Source organism: Caloenas nicobarica, chromosome 20 (genome assembly GCF_036013445.1).
Source record: "Caloenas nicobarica isolate bCalNic1 chromosome 20, bCalNic1.hap1, whole genome shotgun sequence".
Lineage (NCBI taxonomy): Eukaryota > Metazoa > Chordata > Aves > Columbiformes > Columbidae > Caloenas > Caloenas nicobarica.
In genome coordinates this window covers 2,712,493-2,739,229 of record NC_088264.1, presented here as the reverse complement: position 1 = coordinate 2,739,229, position 26,737 = coordinate 2,712,493, and the positions used below count along the sequence as shown (strand labels likewise).

The 26,737-nt window shown below is 42.9% G+C and overlaps 2 protein-coding genes across 5 annotated transcripts in view; one reads left to right on the top strand and one right to left on the bottom strand.

The window, feature by feature from the left end:
• The window catches only part of SWT1 (SWT1 RNA endoribonuclease homolog), a 31,041-nt gene extending 25,643 nt beyond the window's left edge, over positions 1–5,398 (top strand). For both annotated transcript variants that reach the window (XM_065648921.1, XM_065648922.1), the window contains exons 17-19: positions 96–162; positions 1,062–1,126; positions 4,293–5,398. In XM_065648921.1, coding sequence (XP_065504993.1) covers positions 96–162; positions 1,062–1,126; positions 4,293–4,398 — 238 coding nt within the window. In that variant the 3' untranslated portion in view covers positions 4,399–5,398. The remainder of the gene's footprint in view (positions 1–95; positions 163–1,061; positions 1,127–4,292) is intronic.
• Positions 5,376–21,559, bottom strand: IVNS1ABP (influenza virus NS1A binding protein). Of its 3 annotated transcripts, none has more exons than XM_065648925.1 (15): positions 21,345–21,559; positions 16,311–16,551; positions 15,159–15,285; positions 14,657–14,826; positions 14,497–14,572; positions 13,613–13,786; positions 13,163–13,288; positions 11,657–11,764; positions 9,632–9,758; positions 8,801–9,025; positions 8,552–8,673; positions 8,253–8,379; positions 8,040–8,171; positions 7,712–7,885; positions 5,376–7,281 (listed from the first exon to the last, which is right to left on the bottom strand). In XM_065648925.1, the coding sequence occupies exons 3-15, from the start codon at positions 15,267–15,269 to the stop codon at positions 7,028–7,030; spliced, it is 1,926 nt and encodes a 641-aa protein (XP_065504997.1). In that variant the 5' UTR covers positions 15,270–15,285; positions 16,311–16,551; positions 21,345–21,559; the 3' UTR covers positions 5,376–7,027. The 3 variants fall into 3 exon arrangements, with proteins under 3 accessions (XP_065504997.1, XP_065504999.1, XP_065504998.1); XM_065648927.1 differs by having other exon boundaries at positions 15,159–15,281; XM_065648926.1 differs by lacking the exon at positions 21,345–21,559 and adding an exon at positions 16,963–17,187.
• Between the last annotated feature and the right edge of the window lie 5,178 nt (positions 21,560–26,737).

Genomic DNA, 26,737 nt, shown 5'->3' with positions numbered 1-26,737 from the left:
CTTGTTGGTGAAGCACTTCTGAGTATTTTAACTCATCCATAGAATCCTTTTATATTTGCTTAAAACCCAAAAATCCCCAAACTCTTCTCTTTCAGAATTTTGGCCCCAACCAGTAGTTTCCAAGATATTTGGACCCTCTATAACTTCCTCATAAGCAACGAGGTATGAAGGTTTCTTTAATGTTTTGTCAAATACACTTCGGTTACAGGTTTTTTATTTAAAGTAACTATGAAGTTAACTGTCTTGTCATTGTGTTTCCACTGAGCTAGAATTTTGAAGAATTGCTCTTTTTTATTAGCTGTTGGACATAAAAATATAGGGGTTTTTTTGGGTTTTTTTGGGGTTTTTTTTGATTGGCACCTACCCAAAGTTGTTTGAATCTCTACTGGTATTTGAGTTGAGTTCTCTGAGCACTCATGTTGTGAACGACTCGCTCTGGGGAGCGAAAAACCCTGAGGCTGAAGGCACCAAAACATCATTTTAAGAAGCGAGCGAGTACTTTGTATGAGGTAGTTCTATGGAGAATATTGGCTGCAGTTCACAGAAAACAAAAAAGAGAAATTGAAATAACCAGTTATTGATGAAGTTTTAACTGACTTGTGCTGAAATGAATATTTGCAGTAGAATAGAGGTATTTTTCCATTTAGTATATGACATATTTCAGATTCCGGTCCTCTCTATACGTGAAAAAATATTTGGGTTTTGGGCCTCTACGTATAGGGTGACTCTGTCTATGGAATTAACACGAGTCAGAACTTCATTTGCAATAGAACTGTAGGGCAAATCGAGAGGGGAGGAAGAATGAATTAAGGTGTGTTAGATTTGTACAGAAATTATTAGAAAATGGAGCTGGAGTGTGATACCTATCACTCCCATTATATCCAATAATGATTGTTAATTTGTAATATTTGAATCTATAGCATGACTTTTTAATGTACCGTCTCAACTTGAGAGCCTGTTCGGTGATACATTAACCAGATCTCTTATACCAGCTGTCTAACTGTAATCGGAATGCGATACTTGGTAAATTGCTACGTTGATGCTTTGTTCTTCTGTTTTAGATAAACAGCAGTATAAAATTCACTGCTGAGGAGCTTTACGAGTGTGTTTCACAAGAGATATATCGGTAAGCTAATTACTGACCACGTCAGATGGGTTTTGAGACAGTATTTTGAGACAATAATAACCAAACTACCATCAGAGAAATCCTTTGGAGAAATAAAAATTCCCACTGTAGGAGGGGCATAAGGAAGGTGAGTGGGGGTTAGAGCATGAGGTTGCATTTAAATGAATTTGGTTAGAACTGAAAATCTCTTTTGGCGAGGTACTTGTTGAAACGGAACACCTTATTGTGAGAAACGTGGTTAAATCGGCGAAGGAACAAACCCTGCGACTCTCAAGGCAGTTCGAGCGATGGGGCTGTACCATGAGAACCAGCAGCTCTGCCGTCGCGCTACGTTGTGGCCCATCGTTATTAAACACATAAATTAAGCCATTGGGTGTTACTCAGCCATTTGGAAGTACAGTTAGGAAAAAAAAAAAAAAGAGAAACAAACTGAAAATTGCAAATGCTGTTTCCATTTTAGGAAGCTTTTTTATAGTTCAGTTGTTGTACAGCTGAGTTAAAGGCCTTGAAAATATTAATCTAAAAATGAGTGTCGTGCGGGCTTTACAGTTCTACACGGTAAAGTTTCTGGCTCATGAAAGGTTTCTACCTGAATTTGTGGAGTTGAGGGCTTGTAAAGCCAGGTTCTGTGATGTTCTTAAAATGCCATAATGCTTTTTAAAATAAATCTGAAGTGGATAATAAAAGACAGGTAAATATTTTCTTTGATGTTCCCATTATATGGATATGAATCGGCTGGAACATGCCAGGATATGAAGCTTGGTTCCATCAGCTGCATAAGAGGCTTGAAGATTATTTTCATCTGAGTAGGCAAATGATTCTAAAAAACTTGCCTTTGCCTGGATTGATACTGATTTCTCAAACCTTCCATGAATTTGAAAATGCAAATTGCCAGGTCAGGGCAATTAGTTACCTAAAAAAAAAGTGGAGACGCTGTGTAGAATCACAGAATCTTAACTGGAAGGAAGTTTTTTCCCTTCTGAGTAGTGGGAACACGCTGCAGTCCTGAGCTGCTTCAGCAGGAGAACAAGGTGGATTAGGAGAGGTTTAGCTAAGCCCAGCCTTCCTCCTCCCTCCCTCCCTCCCCATCCAGGTGTGAGCCGGGCCAGTGGGTTGCTGGACTGCAAGAGGCGTTTCCGAGAGGTCACTGTATTTTTTTTATGGCAAGGAGCTAATGCAGAGACTTAAAAAGCAAGTTACTCATTTAGTACTAAGGCTTTTGAGTTTTCACTGTCAAGCAGTGAACAGTTTGTATCATTTAATAAATGACAATTTGATGGAAGGGGTAAGTGGTAGAAAGACTTACTCAGGCTTTGTTTCACAAGCCTCTGATCTTGTCTGAACTAAGAAAATACATTGTTTGGAGTGCTGAGCATCGAAGTAAATCACTTGAAAGCTGCGTGGGACTTTCACGCTGCTCTTCTCGCCCTTCCACCTGGTTGTATCTACCTTGCAGTGTGGTTTTGAAGGCGCAGAAACAACCTCTCTTGCCCTGTTTAACATAATTTCTCGTTACTGCAGTAATTACATTGGAATTAACCTGTTGCACTGTTGTTGGGTATAAAAGTCCGCGTGTAGTATCATCCTAGTTACCACTTCAGCTGTTACTCAGTGGTTACTGGAATAACACAGGGAACATTTTAATTGAGGGAAGAGTAGTGAAATACTTGCATCTCAGCTGAGATATGTTTCTGCGCTAGTTTTTAAGGCTGCACTTGTGTGACTTCTCCTTGCTTTTATTCTCTTGTTTTGAGGAGTACCTTTAAATGGGCTTTTGAGAAGGTATCTTATGGAAAACCCAACTTACAGCATGTTTTCTGCGTAATCAGGATTAAATTCCTCTGGTGAAACAAAAGTCTAAATAATAAACCACTGTAGTCAAGAGGGTTTTTTTTGTCTTTTATACATTTATTTACACACGATTTGAACTCAACCTTCCAAAATCCACATTCTGTCAAGAAAGCTGATAGAAGTGACCTTTGAATGCTGATTATTTATTAAAACTGCCTCTACATAATGCAATGAAAAGCAAAAAGAAAAAGGAGCTCTGCCTTTTCGCTGAGTTGCAGGTTGGCTGTTTTAAGGTGTTCATATAAAATCCGGCTTTAAAACACAAGTCTTGGCTACTTCTTGGATTTTATGGAAATTGCCTTCGATTATACACATCACCTTTGCACCTCTTGCACATCATCCTTGTACAAGCAAGATCATAAAAGTCTGTGCTAATTGTTTAAAATATAGATTTTTACATAGGGATGAGGTCGTTTTTGGAACTTGTAGAATTCAGCCGCTACCTCTGTGGTTGTTTTTTTTTTTTTTTTTTTTTTTTAATTTTTTTCTTTTCTTTTTTTTTTTTTTCTCCCCAACTCTAATAGCAAATATGTTTGGAAAATTCTCTAACTTAAGTAAAGAAACAAGGATTTTTTTTTTTTTCCCCTCACTATTTACCATTTGACCAATTTTACCATCTAATTCCAACTTCAAATAGAAAAACAGGAGCGGGTATTTTGACAGTTTTCCTGCTGAAAAAAAGGCAAACTGTGCAGGGAAGACGGTCAAAGTGTGTGAGCAAATAAAAATGCAGTGGGACCTGCCGTGATTCAGTGTCCACACGGGAGTTTTATGAAATTGGCTGTGGGGAACGGCATCCTGGATCTGGCCATTTTGCCAGCGTTTGTTAAAGCCAAGTGCGAGAGGTACAGGACAAGCTGCACGTTGAGCTCGGATTATCCCAGAAGTCTCTGACCACATCGTAACTGGATAGAACCCATTAAACCTTTAGGAAATGCAGAGCTGACACGCAGCTTAAACACATTCAGTAAAAAAAAAAAAAACAGTAATGTTTTCTATCCAAAGGCTCGGTTTGGGGTTGACTGAACTGATGTTTGCTGTGTGGCTCTTAGATTGTCCCTTTTTCAAGGTGCCATCGCAGGAGGCAGCTGGGAACACGTAAGGCTCAGCCAGCTCTGGCATAAACCCAATATTTTGCTGTGAAGAGCCAAATACATCTCGATTTCCAGACATACTGAGTATTCTCTGCTTTTGACGGAGTTAAAGCCTATTAGAATCCGTTTGAATTTTGCTTTAAAGGACTAGATGGGAACGTTTTCCTGTGTGTGAACCGGGTGGGTTGCGTCCCGCTAACCCGCGTCTCGTCTCTGCGCAGGGAGCGGCTGGAGGTGGGCTGCTGCCAGCTGGCGCAGCTGGAACGCGCCGTCCAGCAGTGTCACACCTCGGCACACGCCGAGGCCAAGAACCGTGGCTGGCTGTGACGCTGGGGCCGAGGTTTGGAGCTGCCGAGCTCAGCCCTGCCCTGCCCTCATCCAGACGACATCCGGCTCCTCTGGGCTGCGCGAGGGACACACTCGAGAAGCCAAAAATCTGCCTTTTCTCTTCTCAATGGTGCCGTTTTATATGTGAGTTGAAGGAAAAAAAACCCAACTAGTCGTTCCATATGTACCTTAAATGTCAGAGTTTCTGCTAATGGGCAGGTAATAGAATTGTCGGTCTCCAGCGAGGGGCTCTGGAGTGATACAGCTGGTTGAGTATCCAGCAGATGTGCTGGGCTGCTGTTCTGAATTCCAGATGTTGTGTTAGGACCTACATCCCTTTAACGCTTGCGTGGGAAAATCCTCGTAAGGTGTTTATTTTGCTGGGACTCGAGAAGTCACAAGCGAGACTGGGGGTCTGAGGAGAGCGGCTGCAGAATCAGCTGCCTGGGATATGGACACGAAGGACTGAAGCGCAAGTGCAATGTAGGGATCCTATATAGTGCACTACATACTGAAGAGAGAATATAGGATGGGGAAAGAAATGGATTGATGCTCTTTTTTAAACACAAAAAGCAAGATAAATCCCACCCCCATGCAGGTGTGTTTGTCCGGCACCTCTTCTCAGAGGAAAAGGATGTTTTTCCTTTGTTGAAATACCCACTTGAGCTTCATCCAGCAGGAGCCTCTACAAAGTTCCTTTGGGAAAGTCCTCGTCCTTCCCCTTTGCCACCTTCCCTTGCGGAGGCAGGAGTGGTTACCCCTTGGTGCCTCGGCTCTGGTTGAATGTACCGGTTGTTGCTTTCCCAACCCACTTTAACTCCATGGAGCTTTCTAAAAGCCATTTTCAGTGCTGCTGTGGCCTTTACAGCTACCTCTTGTGTGTATGTACTTGTACAGAGAGACAACGGGCAAAGTTCTAAAGGGTTTATTTTGATATTGACTTTTGGATGTATTTGTAAAAATCTTTTATTGTTAAAATCAGATCTATTGTTACAGTAAATGGCAGTTGATTCTACGTGGCTGTTTCTTTGAGTAGCTCGTTTTTTCTCTTTGCCCAATTACTGTGGATGAAAGTTTAATGCAGTTCTTGCCCCCAGATGCTTGGAACTCAGAGGAGAGGTGGCAGAGTTACTGTTGGAGCCAAAGGGATTTTTCCATTTGTTATCCCACAACTGTGGGGTAAGTATGTTAATGGTCAACTACACCTATGTTGGCAACTCATCTCATAAATTGAGGCGGCTGGATCAACTCAAGCACAATGTCTGCCTTAGCACACTCTACTTTTGACAGACTGAGGCAAATACTTCATATTTTCTCATACTAACTCAGTTAAACACCCTACTTTGTGTCTTAAACCTACAGGCATTTGAAATGTCTATTTTTACGTCGCAAACTTCTGTCTGTAAACCATCTTGGTAAAGAAAAGGACACAAAGACACGTCAGAGCCATCCTGTGGTGCAAGGATTTCCCCAAAGGTACCTTTAATGTGTTTGCAGCGGCAGCAAGCAGTCAGTGCGAGTTTTGGCACCAGGAGTTAGATGTGCAGCACTACACATTAGACACCGAGTCGTCCTACCCAACGTTTTGTCCGTAGGAATAGAGAAAGTGAACTAAAACATAGTACTAGGAGCACATACAAAATCAAGTTATTTGTGTTCTATCACACTTTCAGCTGTAGTATTAGAAAAATAAACTGAAGACAGTTAATCAGATGAGTACATTGTCATTGCCAACTGGCAAGAGTTTAAAAACCATGAGAAAACCCCCACATTTAAGTTATTGGTTTACAAACGTTCGCTCACCCAGAGTAATAAAACTGCTGTACAGAAAACACCCTCTGCTGCCCTCTTAAAATAGTTGGAGCCAGAATATTTTTCCCATTTCCAATTTTGTTCTGTTCAGAAACTCCATCCAGCGCTAACAACGGTGTTGCACACAGAGTTGTAACGGTGGAGCAGACGCTCCCAGCCACTACTCCGTCAGTTCTCTCACTTAGTCCCTATGAGCTCCAAGGTTGGTTCTTTGCTTCAACCACCATTTATCTGCCATTTTCACATCAACAGATAAAATACTCTGCTGAGTATATAAAAACTGTTATAAAAAGGCAATCATAAAAGATAAGGTACTGGCAGGCATGTCAGCTCTTTTTAATAAAAAAAATAGCCGTTATATCTATTTAAATAAGGCTTCTTGTTAGAGATTGTTCCAGTTACTGAAGGAAAACAAGGCCCAATGAAAAAAAAACAACTGTCCCCCTTAACTTAATGCTTCCTGCCCCAAGAACAACATCCTACAGAAAAAGTCATTTAATGTGCAAAGTGACAAAACAAACACCGGGGGAAGCTCCTGAAATGATATGCCCAGTCTAGTTTCTCTTGCATTATCTTTGAAATCTTAAAAACAAAACAAAACCAACCTAAAACAAAGTTCTAAAATACACAGAAAACCCTTCATCTCAATATTCTTTCCAAAACAAATATGTACAGCATGTTATAATGCAATATGCAAAAGCTTTGTGTTGCTGTCGGCAACATCTACACCCTCCCCGCCCCTATTCACATGTGTACCTCTACTAAAACACAATTACATCACTAAGCCTGTTAGTTTGAAAAGGGGAATTTAATTCACTTAAAACTTGTAAATTTTTGTGTAGGGGCTCCATTCGTTTGACTCGGGATTGTAAACTTCAACTGTGTTCAAGAATTCGTTGCCATCAAATCCCCCAACTGCATAAATAGTGTTGGCCACCGTGGTGATGCCAGCGTTGCTCCTCGGAGTAGTCATACTCGCCATCATCTTCCACTCGTTCTTGGCGGGGTCGTACATCTCCACGCAGCTCACCGCGTGGGAGCCATCAAAGCCTCCTCCGACAAAGAGTTTTCCTGTCAAACGCAAACAAAAGTGAATGTTTCACCTCTGTCGCCAAACGCAGCCTCCGTTCCGGGGAGACAAGCAATGACAAAACGAAGGAACTGCAGGTTTTTCTGCCAGAAATCTTTGCCTTAGTCAAGGTCTAAACTTACAGAATTGACCTGCTTTGGGTCTCTCAATTACTAGAGGTGACTAAAACTTATCAGTGAGCACAAAGTCCAAATTTAAACAGATGCAGTTCTAGAAGCTACACGGTGCCCCAAAGAAAGATATTTTTGTTTTGCTGGTTACAGTTTTAATTAAATCGGAGGCGCAGCCATATTTCTTACTGCATTGTCTCCTCCCCAAGCGGGGAACACAGCTTTGTACTCCACTTGCAGCTTAGCTTAACACAAACAGTTCATCAAGCACGAGCGAGTGCTCAAGCCTGCGGCCGCCTACCGTCACGAACGGCCACTCCAGCTCCCCGCCGAGCCACGTTCATGGGCGCTATCAGGGTCCAGGTGTTGTTCTCGGGATTGTAACGCTCCACGCTGTTCAGGCAGTTCCACGATTCGGCTCCCCCAATGATGTATAAATACCCCCCCAGCTCACACACCGCTGACTGGTGTCTCCCTACAATCAAAGAGCAGCAGTTACAGCCCGGCACAGCCCTACCAAACACCACGCCAGCTGAAATTTAATTTTTTTAAAATTTCATTTGGTTTTAAACCTGCAGTTTTGCCATCACCCTTTCCCCCCTCCTTCCCAAACTACACAACACACTTACGGATATTAAGGGGAGCACAGCTTGTCCAAGATTTTGTTACGGGATCAAACACGTCACAGTTCTTAAGTCCCTTTTGGCCATAAGGATCTGAACCACCAACAATGTACAGTTTTCCATTCAGGGCACATACTCCTGTTCATACAGAAAAGAATAAGTAAGCTAATAAATTAATATTTTTTTTTAAAAAACAGCGATCAACTGCAGACATGTTACCTGCATTGCAGCGGTTGGTTCTCAGCTCCGGAACAGGAGTCCAATCATCTATTTCTGGCTCATACATTTCTCCACAGCTCAGGTCATCCGAGTGACCGTTCGACCCACCCACAACATACAGCTGCCCCTAAATGCAAAAAATTAAATACTTGCTTCACATCTATGTACACAACAACTCAAACCATTAGCACTTAACCACAGTTAAGCAACTTCTGTTACCATTTTGTCAAGTTTGCCATGTTTGTCCCACCTGCATTGACATAACGTCACATTCCACCCGATCCGCCCCCACCACACACCATTAAAACCGCCATCTGGAACCGAGCTCTCGGCGTTCTCATCGGCGCAAGGAACGTCCAGGTGTCCTTCTGCGGATTGTAGCATTCCACCGTGCGCAAACACTCCTCTCTGTTATAGCCACCTGAAAGCCAAAGATTAGGGGAGGTCACATCTCCAAACACCGACTGCTTTGACACTGAGGAGTTTTGAAACCACCTTCCCCCTCACCCCAACCGCGCAAGTTAAAGAATTGTCATAATTCCTTTCACCTGCGGCGATGAGCTTGCCGTCAAGTTCAGCGGTGCCCAGTCCGGACCGAGCGTACTGCATGGGAGACATGGGCTTCTCGACGGTGTCGCTGCGCTGCGGCTCAAAGCTCAGGCTCTTGAGCAGCCGCGGCGTGCTCGTGGGAGAGCTCTGAGGGCTGTTGCGGCCGTGCAGGAATATCACACACAGCACTCCGTCCAGAACGGCCAGACACAGGTAGGTGTTACCTGTCGTCGGGAGAGACCACCAAGAGAATAAATTTTCAGGTGCATACCATCTAGGGTCTTCTGATTCTGCTGCTCCCCTTGTAAGTGTGAAAACTACTCTTTTTTTTTTTCCTGGTTATTGGTTCCAAGTGTTAGCCTAGTTACTGAGAAATATGAGTTTTAAATGATTTAGATGATGCTTGGACTAGATGATCTCCAGAGGTCCCTTCCAACCCCAACCATTCTTTGATTCTGTGATTAATATAGTGCTCAAAAGACCTAAGACAGCAATATAAAGACACGCCAGGGGATAGTCTCCTCACACGCACACAGCAAACAGCTCTGGTAATTAATTACAGGCTGCCAATTCCCTTTGATTATACACAGTGTGGGATCTGGCATGGCCCTGTTGATACAGAATCGAGATGTAAGTGATCCCGCTTTGGCCCCAGTTACGTTAGAAACATCCCACAGATTACTAGGCCAATCCAATGACTCAATTTGTATAATCGGTAAGAAAAAGCACTTCTGCATTTCTTACAAATGCTGAAGGAAACCCCTGAGGAGAGGTGGGAGGTGCATGATACCAGACGCATCGTTCAGACAAACCCCACCCTGGTTACTCACTCGAAGTTCTCTCTGAAGCAATGATTTTCCACTCATGCTTAGGACTCTGAACAGTAGCATTTGGAGAAGGACTTCCAGAGGAGCTGCTACTGATCTGCTTGTGATCATTCTCACGTGGTGGCTTCTTCTGCAAAATCAAAAGGCAGCTACAGAAACCTAGCCAGAGACTACGCTCCTTCTACATGTGCTTCTCTGAGCTCATACCTAACCACTCGACACCTCTCTACCACCTCTGCAGAGCGTAATTTATAGCGCAGCTACATTTTTGGCAGAGAACATCCTGCCTACTCAGCAACAGTGGCCAAAACCCACCCTGCACCTCCTCTTGTAACTCACTTCACCCTGTGACCGCACCTTTACGCTGCTGCTGCCTGACCAGAACCGATTTCACATCCCTCGAACAGAGCACGTGTTACTAGCAGGATTTCCGAAAAACCTGCATCCCTTTGGACAGAACCGATCCACAAAAGAGAAGCCTCACTCGCAAGCTCTGCTTCTGGCACTGGAGTTAATTACATAACGCTATTTGGAAGTGAATTAACTGTTCTCTTCATTCCCTGAAGACAAATTAATTTCGCCTCAGTTCCTCTCTGTGCTCAGATTAGCTGTTTCTTGGATGTTACTCCCTTGATACTTCCCAATAACAGGACATTTCTGCTTTCTTTTCTTCTTCAATTAAATTTATCCTGTAGCCTACATTATTTTGCTCGATGAAGAAAAAAACCCCAAATTTCACATTTCAGACTACGCTGCACAGTTAGTTGTCGTTCAGGCTTTTTCTGTCTCTCAAGAACCAAACACAAGTAGTTAACATTGTGTCTACCCTGTTTAGCAGAGAAGTTTTGGACCACATTACAAGTTTGCAATGCTCGCGTGTTTCCCTGGAGTCTGATCTCCAGAAATACATCATCTAACTCACTGGTAGCCTCACACGGACGACTGATTGCTGTACGCAGCTCCCCCTGAAACCCAATTCCTTTCTGGAGAGCACCGTTGTTATTTCTGAACCTCCATCCAATTAAGAGCTTAGATTCTCTTTCCTTAAATTGCCTCAACAGTCATAGAAATTACGCACAACTATTGGCCTTGTTTCTAAAAATGTGCAGGTGTGGAGTGGTATCCAAAGGTGGTAAAGTCTGAGAAGGCTTACTAAAAATCATTAAGAAACTGAAAAATGAGCTGGCTTTTCATTTTTCTCTTTTCCCTTCTAAAAATCCATGTTTTGGGATGAAGAGTGTCTCACACAAACATTTCAAGAAACATACATCCATATCAGCACATTCCACTGTTAGGAGTAAAATATCTTTGCTTTAACTCAGTGAATTTAAACACCCTTAATTTGTATAAACCAACTAATAATTTACATCTATTAGCCCTTTTTTATTCTTCGCTTCTTCAACAGCCTCCATTGTGCTACGCTGTGCATTTTTCAAGTAGAAATAACCGGCTAGAACTACAAGAAAATTTTTAAAAATCATCTCAAAAAGCACAAGATGATCTGCACACAGTCAAAGCATCAGTTATGTCTAGATCAGAAGTGATCTACTGCTGCTTTTTTAAATCTCTCTTGCACATTAGCAGTGCGGCTGAACAAAAGAGACAGTCGCTGGCAGCTGAAGGATTAGAACTTATGTCTGGAATCCTTTTCCGTGCCAAAATTTAACAGACGCATAAGCCACTCTCCACTGCAAGCCAGGCAGCCCACGATTCCTTAGTCTCTCGAGTATCTCTGCAAAGCCCCGGCTGCCTCGCTACAGCTTTTCTGCCTCTTCCTTCTGCTAACAGCCTAGGAGTTGTTTTGAAGTCAAACCTAAAGCGTTTCATTTTGCAAAGCCTCAGAGTCAGTCTAAAGAAAAAAAAACAGAGGTGGAGACTAAATGGTCACCTCCAGATGGATCCCTTCTCGCCACGTGTTTCTCCATTAAAGCTACGGCTGCTTTCTCTGCTCCAGTACCCGAGAGTTCAGGTGTGCTGTAAACTGCTCCAGTCTATCTGGGGTTACCTCAGACTGTCTGCAAGTTGTACCTGCACAAACTGAACGTGGTCATCATCACTGCCATACACCTCAGCCTGTCCATCTAGCAGATTTCCATCAAGCAGCTTGTGATCAGCTGAGTAGTACAGCGTTTGAACCTGCAAAAACAACAACAGAACACCCAGGTGGCTACCAGCTCCGTTGCTCCCAAGCTACAGGCACATTACAAAAGGCAGTCGCCAGCGTACTTCTCGTCAGCTCATCTCAATCTAGCGGAACGACAAAACTAAAAGGAAGCAGATGTCATGGTGGCGAATCTTCGAACATGGGGTGAAGGCTCCTTACTTTCTCAGCTTGAGAGAAATCTTCGGTTTCCAAGGACTTCGGCTGTTTTTTTTCCAGCACAGAAACATTAGACAAGCAAGAGGCACATTAATTTGCAGAATTTACACAATTCACAATCTCATGCAAGCATTTTCGTTAGCCCCGCAAACAAGTTTTCTGCTTTGAAAAATACACATATTTATCTCGATCAAAAAAAGTTAAAGAGTAGCCGACAGTGGGCTCTAAGAGAAAGGTATGGGCACGAGGGAAGACAACACAAATTTAAGTTCTGGAGGAAACTGCCGTCCACAACTAAACATCAGATGCAACTGTTTCAGTGAAATGCATCTAGATTTCAACATGATCAAAGCTTTTAAAATGAGTTATCCCAGGAGGAAATGTACACTTGAGCATACACGACAGTATCAACACGGACTTTTGCCTATACAAGTGTTGCCGAAGACGTATCGTGCTTGTAATAACAAACTGGGAAAATTCTGAGGTCGCACGGGTTTTTGTAAAGTCCATTTTCTCCAGCCAATTGAAAATTTAGATTCCCCGCTCATTTTTCCATTAAAAACTGCCCAGGCTACATCTAGTATTAGTATTCATGAGTAAAGCCATTTAATAACACACAACTTAAAAGAAAAGGTATCCTGTAAAGGAGTAAGTAAACACCATTAAATCATCATCATCGTTCTCTGCCCACAGCGGATTTTCTTAGGAGAACTGGGGCAGGACTGCTGCTTCTGTACGTGTCAATACACTTGAGGGCTCTTCTTGGTTCTTCAGCCTTGGTATCCTAGTTTTGTTAATAAACCTATGGGGAGATAAACCAACGGGGAGGAACAATCATTAGAAGCTTTTACCTACTTTGCATTTACAAGCAAAACCTGCAGAGGAAAACATCAAGAAGTCTACAGCAAGTTTCAGTTACCACCTCCCCAATTCTAAAGCAAGGTACACGCCACTTTGAGGTTACTACACAGCACGTCGTGAGCAAAGAAGGAAAGCGCAAGACCAGACTGAACAGTTCATTCAGCTCACCTGAACACCCCCCCAGTTTCTCAGCTTAGGGGTACCTACAGTAAAATTTAAATTCTTTAGGGTCACAGTTAAAAAAGTGGGAAAAAAAAAAAAAGAAAAGAAAAAGGGATCATCCTTCATATCGGCTTTTTTTTTTTTTTTTTTTTTTAAAGAAGATGTTTAATCCCATTTTCTTAAAGACTAACCTCTTCCATGAGATCTTCCAGGCTGTCTCCGTTCTCCCAGATGCTGCGCTGTACCCAGTTGATTACCTTTGTGTACAGTTTGCCGTTGCTGGGTAGGCCAACATTGTCTTCCAGCATGACTTCCAGCTTGAATTAGAAGAGGAAAAGACAATTTAGTCTCCTCGTATTTGTAGCGTACTGCACTTTACACAGTGAGCGTTACTCTACCGCAGAGCTAGAAAACACCACCTAGGAGCAGCTTTCAGCCTGTGCCGCTGAAATTAGGAAGCTCGTTTTAGGTACAGCTTATTTTTTACGCTTCGAAAGGATGATAGTACGTGTTCTCTACAGTCAAGGTTCACAGTCGTATAAATATTATACAGATCCAGAATTCACACCATGTTTTCCTGCTCCCCAAAAGGAAGCCTTCGTTACCACGTACCAGAAGAAAGGCCACAAACTTGAGCTAACCTTTAACCGTGGGAGTTTGAGAAATTCTTCCTGTTCTGAAATCTGTAAAAGATGTTCCTGAATGTAGCCATCAATCTTGTTCAACAAACGCGAGTCTCCCATGCAACTTGCAAAGTTTCGGTAAGAGATGCAGCTCTGAACGTCCATCTTGGAGAGCAAATAATCACCACAAACCTTTTAAGAAAAAAGGCTGCCTCTTAATTTACAAGTCAACAAGATTTTTATGCTTCAATTATCCACCCCAACATACAGCAGCAGCTGTTTTCTAACTGCAGAACAGTGACTGTTGTCACCCCTCTGACCGAGCTGTAAATGAAATGTTGCCTTCCATCGGAATATGAGCGTACTAAAAGCCATACACATTTGAAAGCTACTCAAATACACTGACCCCACGCTTTCCGATTTAACGCCTGTTCAAAACTGCGGAGCAGCCAAGTGAAGAATCCTAATTACCCTAGCAAAGGTACCCCATTTGCGGCAAGAGAAAATATTTCTCAAGTCAAAACCTGTGTTCAGGAGTGTGCGGATTATTCTCTTTTTCATACTGCCACAGATTTATAGGTTTAATTATGTTCCCCAATGTGACCAAACACACCACCGCTCCCACAAACCTGACGGTGAGGAACCAGCTGTGCCTCAGAAGCTGTTTCGCTGATACGGGTGCACAAATACAAAACTTAAACTTCAGAGAAGCCTCCAGCACAAAGGTAACGCAACTGGAAGCAACACATACTGCTGTCACTCCAATCAATCCAATGCTAATGGAACATCAAAAGCAGCTTATCCGCCGAGCGCTTTTTCAACAGAATCTTCATTTTTTTTGTCTCACTAACACAAAAAAGCATAATGCTGTCAGCCTGAGAAAGCACAGCCCAGAACTGTACCTGCTTAACTCTCTCCATCTTCAACTTCTTTGCTGCAGAGTACACATCCTTCACCAGTTCTTTATCAGCTTTTAACCTATTAAAGGCAGAAATTTGCCATCAATATTTGATTTTTTAAAATGAAAAGCTACTCCCTCTAGTTTCTATGAAGACTACTTACTGAGCAGTGTAAGCGTAATTCAGCAGAACTTCCACAGCTTCTGGATTGAGATCATCGAATTTAACGTGGGAAATTCCGTGAGAATCACTATCGCTGTTGAAGATTTCGAACAGGTAGGGACTGCAGCACGCTAGCACGGCTCGGTGCGCCAACATCTCGTGTCCGCACACCTTGATTTAAAACACGAGTAAGAAACCCACATGCTGATGAGCCTTCTTTTGAAGCACATTTGTATTATACTAGTATAAAGGCCTACCCAAGTGAATGTCACAGTTCAAATCAATGTTTCAAATCAATAGTCTCCAATTTACATCAGCTGAAAAAAATGTTAGGGTCACTTCTCTCAAAATATATATATATATATTTTTTTTAATGTACTCATTTTTCAGAAAAATCATTCTAAAAATCTCATGCCTCACAACCACTGAGGCACAATAGCGCTACACAGCGTAACAAAAAACCCCAGCACGTTCCACCATCATACTCGACAGAAAAAAGTTACCTGGAGACGGACATCACAGAACTGACCACTTTTACGTAAGGCATTTAGTTTGGCAACAGAGGACTCAATGAAGTTTTCATCTTCAAACATCAAATATCCATTAGGAATCATTTTGGTGTTGGTCTGGCTGAAAACAGAATGTGTAAAGTTGAGAGAGACAACATTTTGCTGCGGTATAGAAGGACGATTAACACAGTGTTTGCAAACAAACATTTATGGGGAATTAAAAAAAGAAAGATCCATCCCCCCAAAAAAAGCCTACAAGAGTACTACTGCTGGTAAGTACGTCTGGACAAAACCCCTTTGGATTGACTAAATTAATGACTTTACTTAATATTTTAGAGTAGCTGGAAGTCATGAAAGAACATTAGCACCAACAAACAGACAGAATCAAACACATTCTGAACAACAACAATTTATTTTAAGTCGCCACGAAGCTAAAAGAGCTTCCCCTGAAGATCTTGCCCATATACGAACAGACCATCCCAGGTACATTGGACCAAGACTGGAAAAATAAATTCAGGAAACTAACGTTTGAATTTGGAAACTATTTTTATAGGTCATTTAATTGATTCTTTTTTTAGCTAAGCACTTTTAAGAAAAGTTCACTTTATAAATAGGAAGCTAATTAAGAATACTAAAATACGACCCTGAGGTCACCTAATGAATTTGAACTCATAATTAAACAACTCTATATATATATCAAATTTGTGAGTTTGAGCTGCTAACATATGCAAAAGTATGCTTTCCTCATCAATTTGAGAAGAATATGTGGGATGCTACTAATGTTACCAGCAACAATTTATATTTCCATCTGAAGTTTAAGAAAATTCTGAAGATCAGACTGAAAGAGAAAAGTCCCAAAATAGAAAAAGTGGATAACAAAAATCAGTAATAGAAAGAGCAAGCCCCTCACAAAATAATTCTAGTGTTGATCTGTTTATTTTAATTTTACTTACTACTGAAAGCATTTGACCCTAAACTGGCAAGAATAATCTTACTTACAGAGATTACTATCCATTTGTATAGACTTTCACTTGCTGTATCTTATTTAACCAAAAAAAAAAAAAAAGAGGACAGCAAGGTTTTAAAGTCACAGAATTTCATCAAAATTGTTAACTATTGCGTACACAGCTAACAGTATCAACTTACCTAGCAAATATATTACTGTCAATTGGGAGATCTTAAAATAATCCAATGGTATCGCTGTGTTAAACCAGAGCACTTGGGTTTCAGTATCTTCTGGTAGGGAAGATGTTTGTTGAAATGCAAAAGCAGACCTGTCTTTGCAGCTGCAAAAGGGATTCCAAAACTATCAGGCTTGAAGATGATGTAATAAAGTCCTTAAGAGCTATAGACATGAATTTCTTCTGTGATAATCATGCATCATAACCTGCAATAAAGGAGAAGATATCAAGTAAGGACACTACATAGTGCTACCACGTACTTCAGATAAAACTTTAATAGTCTTTTAAAAGTTCCTGACCCAATCAAAGAAGTGTTTCTTCACAAAAATAAAACAGCCTGAAAAATTCCATACTGACACCAATACATTCTCGTACCTAATGAGAGGTCAACCACATCAATTTTTATACCCCCAGAGACAAGGAAGTGGCTGAATTAGTGCCTAGAGAAAAAGGCAGAAGAGCGGAATGCCATTTTTAGGCAATTCCTCCCCAACTCCAACCTTCGGCGCTTCCGATACCTCCATCATTACTGCTCGCTTCCACAAGTAGAGAACTCTCACTTAACACAACAAAAGTGACTAAATCTAAAAAAAGAAACCAATCCACATGCCTCCTACCTTTTGCTTTTCCTGTACTCATCTACTTATATCCTTCTTCTACTGAACGCCTGAAAGGGACTGAAGATGGATTAAGGACACGTCTGAAATGACTGGGCATCTCTCCAGTCTTCGGTACCTCCACAAAAATTATGAAGTCAAGAAATCACTATTTCGACAATAACCTTCTTAGATAAAAAAAGTCTCTGTGCTACCCTGGGAACAGAATCTGTTAAGCTCTAGTCAAGCTGTGGGGCAGCTTTGCCGGGATTCTGTGTGCGAGGGGGCCCTTTATGTCAGGCTTTTTTGGGGAGGGGAGAAGGGGAGGAGCAGCAGTGGGGAGGGAACAGGCAACAAACACCCATTCTGGAACTTTCCATGACCCTGCTGCCACCTCAGGAAAACATCAAGCACTTCAGTTCCAAAACTATATTTGTATCTACAGATAAAATGCCACACGGGCAACCAGGTTTCCTAAAAATAGGTGCAGCTCATTTCTCCGCGTCACAAATTAAAAAGTCACCTATGCTGACTCCATAAATCAAACGTATGTTCTTTTTATAATCCTACAGGCAAGTTATGAAATGGAACCCAAGCTCTATTTACCAAATATTATTTAACTGAGTATTCGGAAGTCAACACTTCTCTTGTTGGTACAACTAGTATAACCCTTTGAGTTTCTAACGCAAACAAAACATTTCACTTCTTAAAAACAGATTTGCCTCATCTGAAACATTCAGTTTTTCAAAGATGCAGAGGTATTATTTCAATGCGAGTGTTGCAATGAATTAACTCCGAAGTTATAAGAAGCCACCAGAAGTTACGCTTCACCAAAATGAATGCACAAGGCAATTATCACTAAGACACTTCTGACTTCTATCATTTCAGATTGTAAAAGTTCCAGGTGAAAAGCCTTGCACCAACCTGCTCGATTCTGAGCGGAAAACCAGCCACACATGAGGTTATCCACCTTGCTCACACGGGTTTTGTCTTTCCAAGTCCTCCTTTGTGCTTGAGATCTAAACCACACATTCTGCTTTTATGCATCTAATAGTGTTGTCTAATCTGAATACCTAGGAATTTGAACATCTTTATTATTGCCCCAAAGTTTCAATAACGTTGTGTGCGAACCATGGATAATATTACTCAAAGTGGCATTAAATAGCACAAGCATATTCATTACATTCTGCATTTTTTGGTTAGGCATACTACTGCTAGAACAAAAGCCAAACAATCAGCCAAAATTCAACGAAAAGCCAAGAACACTGCATTTTCTGCTTTCAATATTATATGTAAACAGGTACTGCAAACAAATTCCTTTCTTAAATTATTTTAAGCATCTAAATAACTTTTCATTACCTTCCCCCCTCCCTCCGCTTATACACCCTTCTAGCTCACCACACCAAGTCGGCAGCTTTTTGTACAATTTTCCAGGATTTTTTTTTTTTTAAATCAAGCATGATGTTCACAGATTTCCATTCCAGTTTTAATATTAGAGCCTGGAGGCGCCCCCCTCGCTCCAGAGTCGATCACGGCAGCTCTCGTAGTGCCGATGACGGGAGGCCAGAAGCCACAGAACGTTCACGTGGTGCGTTCCCAGGCAGGGGAATGCCAGTTCTCAAACGTCTGCCCAGTTGCTTGATTTAAACAGAATTGTGTTCTAATAATTGTGTTCCCTAAACACTTACTGTTATGCACAGGCTGTTTCAATTGCTACACATATGTACCACCCGACCACCAAAGATTCATGGCTCATAATACACTCAGAGAAGAATTATGCTGCACATAACGGACTCCAGAAGAGAAATTTCTCCCTTTTAAACTCATCTGTTTCACTGTATACACATTTAAAGATGCATTTCAGAAGACTCACCCAAATAATAATGATACTAAGTCTTCTCATCCTCCACTACCCTATTCTCTTACATGCATCTTGCAAATACTACTGAAATATTATTAGCTCAGTTACAACAGCAAATAAGTGTCATAATTAATACACTTTATATTGTTTATTGTGTTTAGAATTTAGGATCTGTTCATCCCCCCCCTTTTTTTTTTTTTAAACAGTTGTTCGCTGCAGAAAAGATTCTGACATTGAAAAATCCTGCTGCACGGTGATTACTGCTGAATTTCTCCAAGATCTAAACCCCATTATCTGGGACTCTCCACTGCAGAGCCACGAGCTGCGGTCTCAGGTCAGGTACCAAAAAGACGAGTAAAAAGTCACCTTGCCCATGACCTAACAACACAGGTAGTATTTACTTCTCCTCTCACCTGAGAACTCTCATCTTTAGTACCAGCCGGTGCTTTCTGGCTGTTCACAGCCTAGTTCAGCAGAAATGTAGGTCACATCTACGACTACTCAGAGTCCATTACCTCTATCAGAACATAAAACCAAACGCCCTCAGCATTCTTCTTTCATGCAGCAGCATTCATTTATGGTAAAAGCACACGATATTTTCATGTCTGAGTTTGCCTTTGGGCAAAATATTGTGGACCAAGACATGTATCAGCATACTTTACACCACTAAACACATTCAACTTCTTTACACCAGTGATTTAAAAATCAGAGTCACATAATTTATATCAATTTTGTTTCGCATATTTACTTTCCAGTTGTCTTCCCCTAAAGTTTTAGTCTATTGAGAAATACGACTTGTAAACAACGTTGTTCTATTTCGCTGCAAACCAACCTCAGCTGCGCTTCCCCCACAATGAGGGGAGAAGGAAGGAAAGGGGAAGGAAGAACGACTCCAGACATTTCCCAAAACCTGTTCACACAGCCCAGGAAGATGTACTACTTGGCTTGTCCTCTATAGAGAGCAAGCCTGGAGAGCTCTTTCAAACACACATTTATGTATGTAGACCTAAAAAAATTATGAGAAGCAGGTTTTACGCTTGAATGTCACTGTTCTTGGAAGTACAACTCAGCTGTAACGCACCATTTACTTGCTTTCAAGGCCATCCCGGCCCTTACATCCCCTTTCCATACCAGTTCTGCGTTTCCTCTCCTTTTCCACCACGTCATACCTTTTTTGTTGTTGTCACTGCCTTTATCAACAGCTTCTTTTTCTGCCTTCTGCCTCACGTATGCTCTCTTAAAATATTTAATTAATCTTTAACCTTTGAAAGTTCTTTCCTTTTTTTTTCCCCCTCCACCCAGGTTTCTTTTTTTCTACTAACACACACTTCTTCAAACATTTGTCACGCAACCAGCAAACCGGTGGGTTTTTTGTTTGTGTGTTGTTGTCTCCCACCCTGGGCAGTTTTTGCCTTTTCTTGCCATCTCCTGCTCCTTAAGAACTCAAGCTGAGGAAAACAAAATGAGACCTATTTAGAGTTTCCTAACTGGAAAGTATCCCCATGCTGTTGCGTCCTGTGCTCCCAGAGTTAGGCTACAAAATCCGCTTGCTAAAATTAAACCAATCCCATCAAAGCGCCACATCCTGCTTGGTTCCTTATTCTGTAGATCCCTGACGGAACAGAATAAATGTGATGTCTACACACTGATCACTGGAAATAAAATCAAAAAAAAACCCCTTCACAAGCCACAACAAATACAGAGAGTGGCATGATACTGAACTTCCACTCGTCTATCACCGCTCAGTCTTGCTGTCCTTCTTTGTAAATAAATCGGACGCATCTCCTCGCACTTCATCAATGGTTTTCCACCCTGCATAAAACTGTAACCAATTCAGTTGGAGTCTTGGGAGTAACAGCAAAAATGTCAAGGAAAAGGTATTTTCTACCTTGAAGCACCTGTGAAATATTCTGAAAGTGGGGAAAACCCCCCCAAACCCCTATCCCGGTCATCCACACTCATCACCTTTCTCCAGAAGCACCAACAGCCCCTGGTTTCGCTGTATTATCTGTCTCCTATTCCCCAGAACTGCTACAGACAACAGGGAGGGTCACGACATCGGCAGGAAGCTGTCAGAACACGTTTTCCAGCCCCAAACGGCTACAAAGTCCGGGATTTTTGCGCTTCTCTTTTGCCCACATTTAACCACAAAGGCTCTAGGAAAGGTGCCCCCGGAACGACACCCACCCGTGGGGACAACACGCCCCTGCCGGGGCCTGAGGACGCTCCCGGCAGCGCCCCCACACCCCCGGGGGGCCGCGAGGGAACCGACCCCCGGCCGCGGCCACGACTGCGCCTCGGTGAGCCCGGCAACTTCGAGATCCGGGAGAAACAAGCAACCAACAGTGGCGGAGCGAGAAGGGATCCGGATCCTGTAGCCGAGGGGACGGCGGCGCAGGAGAGCGGGGGCCAGGCCGGGTCGCCGCGGCCACAGCCCCAGCGCCCAACGGGAACAAAGAGCGGCGGGGCCGGGGCGGCGCAGGGCCCGGCAACCCCCGGCCGCTGCCTCCCCTCAAGCCCGGCCCGCTGGGCCCAGCCGTACCTGGTGCCTCCCAGCGCAGACGATGCTGTTCATATTGGGAGCCTCCAGGCTGAGGGGGAAGCCGACGCGGAGACGCAGTCCCAGCCGGCCGGGAAGAGGGAGCGGAGGGCGGAGGGCGCGGCGGGAGCGGGAAAGCGCGGCCACGACACCGCGGCCACGGCGCTGAGATCCGCCTGAGGAGACTCGCACACACCCGCCTGCGCGGCGCTGCGGCCCGTACCCCTCCGCCTCCGCGGGGGCGGGCGGCATCGCTCCGCCGAGAAACAAGTCCCGGCCGCGCCGCTCCCTGAGCAGGGGCGGGGCAGGCGGCGGGCCGGCAGGGGGCGCTGCGGCCGGGGCTGCCCGCCTGAGGGGGCGGGAAACGCGGGGGGCGCTGAGGGGACCGACCCGAGGAAATCTGGGGCTGATCCGCCGCGTTTCTACGAGGGAGTGCCACCGCGGTCGTTTACACGTAGCTCTAGGCCACAAGCCCTCCCTGGTTCCATGGTTTTATTTTTTTCGAACGTGGCGTTGGTTTTTCTCCTCAGCGATGACTTCCTCTCAGCGCTCGGGTCTGTGGTTCGAGGTGTCGTTAGCTGCTTCACCAAAAAACATCATATTTAATGCTGCCTGTGCTCCGTCACCCCTGGATTGTTCCAGAAAAGGTATTTTCCCGTCTGGATTAAAACCACCCCCCTACTCTTTTCACAAGAAATCCTATCTTGCTAGGCAAGGTAGTTTTAAAACATCCCTGCTGCTGAACGAGGGGTGTTTGGAGGCTTTGTTTGTGAGGTGTTTGCATGCTAGGTAGCGCAGCGGGTTTCTCATTCACGGCTGGGCCCTGAGTGCTGCTGCAAAATAAAATAAAACACGGGGCTGGAGAAAGCCTGAGTGTCCTTCCCTGTCCAAAACAACAACAAAGTCACCTGGAAGGGCTGTGGGGCATGGAACAGGCTGCCCGGGGCAGTGGTGGAGTCACCATCCCTGGAGGGGTTTAAAAGACATTTAGATGAGGTTCTTAGGGACATGGTTTAGTGCTGGAGTTGGGTTATGGTTGGACTCGGCGATCCTGAGGGTCTCTTCCAACTGAAATGATTCTATGATTCTGAGACAGCAATATGCTACCCCACGCTCCTTCCCCTTGTTGTTTCTCCTGATTTGGAGGCCACTTTGGTCAGAAACTAGGAAACCTATAGATTATGTTATTAACAGATCCATCCTCAGTGTCTCGGCCATCATGTGTGTGATATACATGATAACATTGACCCGTTTCTCTGACACTCTTCCAGAATCTTGGTGGAGAAGCGTATTTCAAAACACTGAAGTTGGACAGTTCTGGGGTTTTAAGCGGAAAGCGCTTCAAAATACTGAAAATAATGGTCTCAGCGGAGGTGTTAAGCCATAGGTGTATTCCTCGCCTATACATATCTCTCTGTCTCTGGAGATTATATATATGATAGCACTAGGCCCTCTCTTCAGCTTCTCTTCTTGCCAAACAGGACCCTCTCAACTTCTTGCCTCTCTCTGACACATTTATATTCCTTTCATGTTTTTAAGTCACCAGCCACACCTCAGTGCCTGCCTTCCCTCCCTGCTTTCTTTTTGAATGAAGCTTCTTATTAAGGCCATGCTAATCAGAGGCACTTGTAGTAAAGCCGGGAAGGAAAGGGTGGTGAAGACAAGTGATAGAAACTATGATCAAATAAAATAGTGCTGGGGATGCTCCTTCATTAAGTAGATCTCAGGATTATGCAAGCTGCTGTTGCAGTATTCTTTGGAAAGGAGATGTCTTTGTGAATCACCATTAATTTTAATCATCAGCCGCTGCAGGTGACGTCAAAGAGCACGCAGAGCATCCTGCCGACAGCACAGGGTGAGCGGATGGGGGTGTTCCCAGTTCTTTCTGCTTAGGTCCCTGTGGCAGGGGAACACAGAATCATAGAATCACAGAATGTCAGGGATTGGAAGAGACCTCAAAAGATCATCTACTCTAATCCCCCTGCCAGAGCAGGAACACCTAAAAACACGTTTGGGATTTTGTGAACTGGGAGCTGGGAGCTCACGCAGCACCTGCTTTGGGCAAGTTGCATTCTGAGCACCCAAACTCATCTCCCACTGAAAACAATTGTGGTTTTTTTTTCTCTGCTTCTTGCTTTGTAATCAATATGAAATGAGTTTGCGCCCTCAGACACATGGTGTGAACTGTGGAGTTGTCATATGCAGGGACAGGAGCTGGACTCGATGATCCTTGCGGGTCCCTTCCAACTCAGGACATTCGATGATTCAAACACCGTTGCTGCAGCTGAGATGTGACTGTATTTCTTATGATGATGGAGAAGACTTCTATAGCATGCAAATAACTTTATTCCAATACGCTAGATACTTTGCAATCCTTCCCAGTGAGACCTCTGCTAAATCTTAGTTGTTTTATAAAGAAGAATACTTAATTGAAAGGGAGCAGTGTGATCGAGTGGATAGCGAACTGAGTTACTGGGAACCAAGCCAGAATCACTGGTTAGCACACGTGCAACCATCAGAGCAGAGATGATGTTCATTAGGGTCTTTGATCTCCTGGTTCGACAACTGTCCTTCCATGTAGCAGTGTTCCTAGAGATGTAGAGAGCACTCCTTTAACAAAACCGCTTCTCTAACAACACCGTATTAAAAAAAAAAAAAAATTACAAAAGTTACGCTTTTAGAGGCTCTGGATGTTCTGCACGCCTGTTGTCTCCCACCACGGAAGACAGAGTCTTCCTGGTTAATGAATGGAAAGCCTTCTTGCTTTTCTTCCAAACGGCGTGTTACTCCCAAATCACGTGGTTTGTAGGTGTCCCTGACTCTGCTGTGGCTCTTCTGCTGGTCCCTGTCTCATTATAAGGGCCTCCAAATGCCTAATCTAAAGACCTGGTGTCCAAAGGAAAGGCCGCTTTTGTTATCTCTGGATATTGCAAGGGCTTAACGTCGTAACATTAAACTCTGCTTCCGCCAAAGCTTAGTCATGAAGACCACCTGAGAAGGGAAAATATTCCATTTGGTGAGAGCAAAATATGTGCCTTGGATTGCTGCATTAAAAATGGAGGAATTGTAGAAAAAAAATGTTAGTCCTAGAAGAATAAGACCTGTTTGCGCATAAGCCACTCTACAATATAGCTTTAAATCTAACATCACGTAGCGTTTCTCTTTGGACACAGATTAGTACAGCTCAGTGAAGTGCAGCACCTGAGCGAGGTACACGAACAGCCAAGGATCTGCTCCGTGGTTTTCTTTTAAAAGGAAAATGGTTTTTACGAACAAAGAAGACATTTTGTGAAACAAAATACAATTTAGATTCTCCATAATTATCTCATATACCAGTCTACTTGTTCCATAACTTTTCCTTGCTGTGTTTGGGAAGGATTTTTGGTAGTTTGTTATAGTTGCAGAAATGCTGGTGTAGAACATGTTTTGTTGGTGCCTTGGCTCTCAGAGTCCTCAGCAGTGACATTTTAATGGTGTTTGGGGTGTAGAGGCTGCGTTGGAATTAATGATCTGTGTTGGATTGTTTCCTGTAAATTCTGGCACGTCGTTTGCCGTCTGGCTGGCTGATAACAGCTGCTCCGAGGAGGCCAGTTCCTCTCCTTTCCTCGCCCTGTTCTTAGGCAAAGCAACAATCATCTTGGATGAATTCTTTACTTAGGAGCAGAGATTGTAGGCAATTTAGATGCAGTACATAAGAGTATTAAAAGACCCAATTTTAATAGCTGTGGCCTTACATTTTAAAGGCAGGTTCTCTATCAAGTCTCTGTTCATTTTTCTTAAGTGAGGTAAACAACTTTCCTCCTTCGTTTCAGGAGACGCCATTCTTCCACCACAGTGGCCTTCCCTGGTTTCACATCGGTTTGTGTTGGACAGAAAACCAGAGGCTGTCTTCCACACCAACATTATAAATCCCGTCTTGTCTCAGTTCCATTAAGCAAACAGAAGTCTGTTTAATTAATTCCAATGGATTAAATCCGTAGGAAACATTCAGTGGCTTCTGATGGAGCCACTAGTTAATGTCTTGAAAAAACCCTCTTCTGCCTGTCCTGCCATCTCAACAACACAGCTTTTAGGATGAAGCATCATGAGAGCTCCCAGCTGCAAATATACCTTGCATAGAGAAAATAGCCACCGTTTTTGAAAAATTATAGCTCTTTGAAGACAATTCTCACTGTGCAACTGTCGTCAGACCCATTCTGTGCATGGAGGTACTACCTTTATCTATGTTTACACGATATTTTTCCTTGGCCTGGGACAGTTGTGCCGGTATTTAACTCAGGCGTAACACTAATTTGAAAGTATGGATGTGTGTGTGTGTAAACTGTTCACAAAACAGTACCTGTCCTGTCTTCATTCCCCGAGCAAACAAATCAAAAATTGATATTCAGATCTGATTCCCCAGCAAATGCGGTGAGACATTTTACAGAGACTTTTCTTCAAGTTTGGTCCTTTGGACTGTGCATGCTCAAAAGCTTCCAAAGGACTGGGTCAGGAATTGGCCTTCAAAAAAAGTCTCTAGTTTATGGCTTTCCTGTAGAACTTGAAATTTCATTATTGCTTCTTTAGCCCAGTTAAAATTAAATGAACTCTCCCATGCTTTCCAGCTGTATTAATTTATGGTTGCTCGGCAGTGATATTTACAAATATATTCTACTTGTTCCCTATAAAAACGCTGACTTGTTCCCATACACCCGTATGTCTTTATTGCTTCTAGAAGGACATTGTTTCTTTGGCTGAAACACCCTGTTCAGAGTGTTACAATAAAAGGCTGTAAACCAGTTTGCTCTTAAATTGTTTGCCTTCGTGACCCTTACGCTTTGTGCCAGCTCCTGACTGCGCATGGAGCTCTGAGCTTTGGACTGTTTGTCCTTGATGATGCATTCACAAAATATGTTTGTTGGCTCTGCTGCAGTCTGATAGCTCCCAATTTGCTTTTCCTTCTTTTTTTTTTTTTTTTTGCCTGCCGAACCTACATCATAACTTTCACTCATGGTCCTAATGAAAAGTCAGAATGTAAAGGAAAAGAATGTAGAAATTTTCCATTATGAGAATCGTACCAGTAGATCCAAAGCTCCTGTTTTAGTGGTTGTTTTTCAAGTAAAGTTCTTTTCAGCTTTTGCAGAAGAAGCCAGTGTCCTTCAGTTTTATTTTATTTTGGTTTCATTTGTTTTTTTAATTAATACTAACATCTAAAGCTAAAGAGAATGAAATTGGTTTAAGAGTTGGACTATGCATTTGTAATCTCTGCACAAGCAGAGGAGTAGCATTATTTCTAAAGCCGCTTTAACTCTGCTTTTATGTTTTAGCCACAATAATGTGATGACTAACTTCATGTCAAAAAAAAAGAAGAAAAATGTAGGAAAACCTTTATGTGCTGTGAAAGGAAAGCTTTTCCC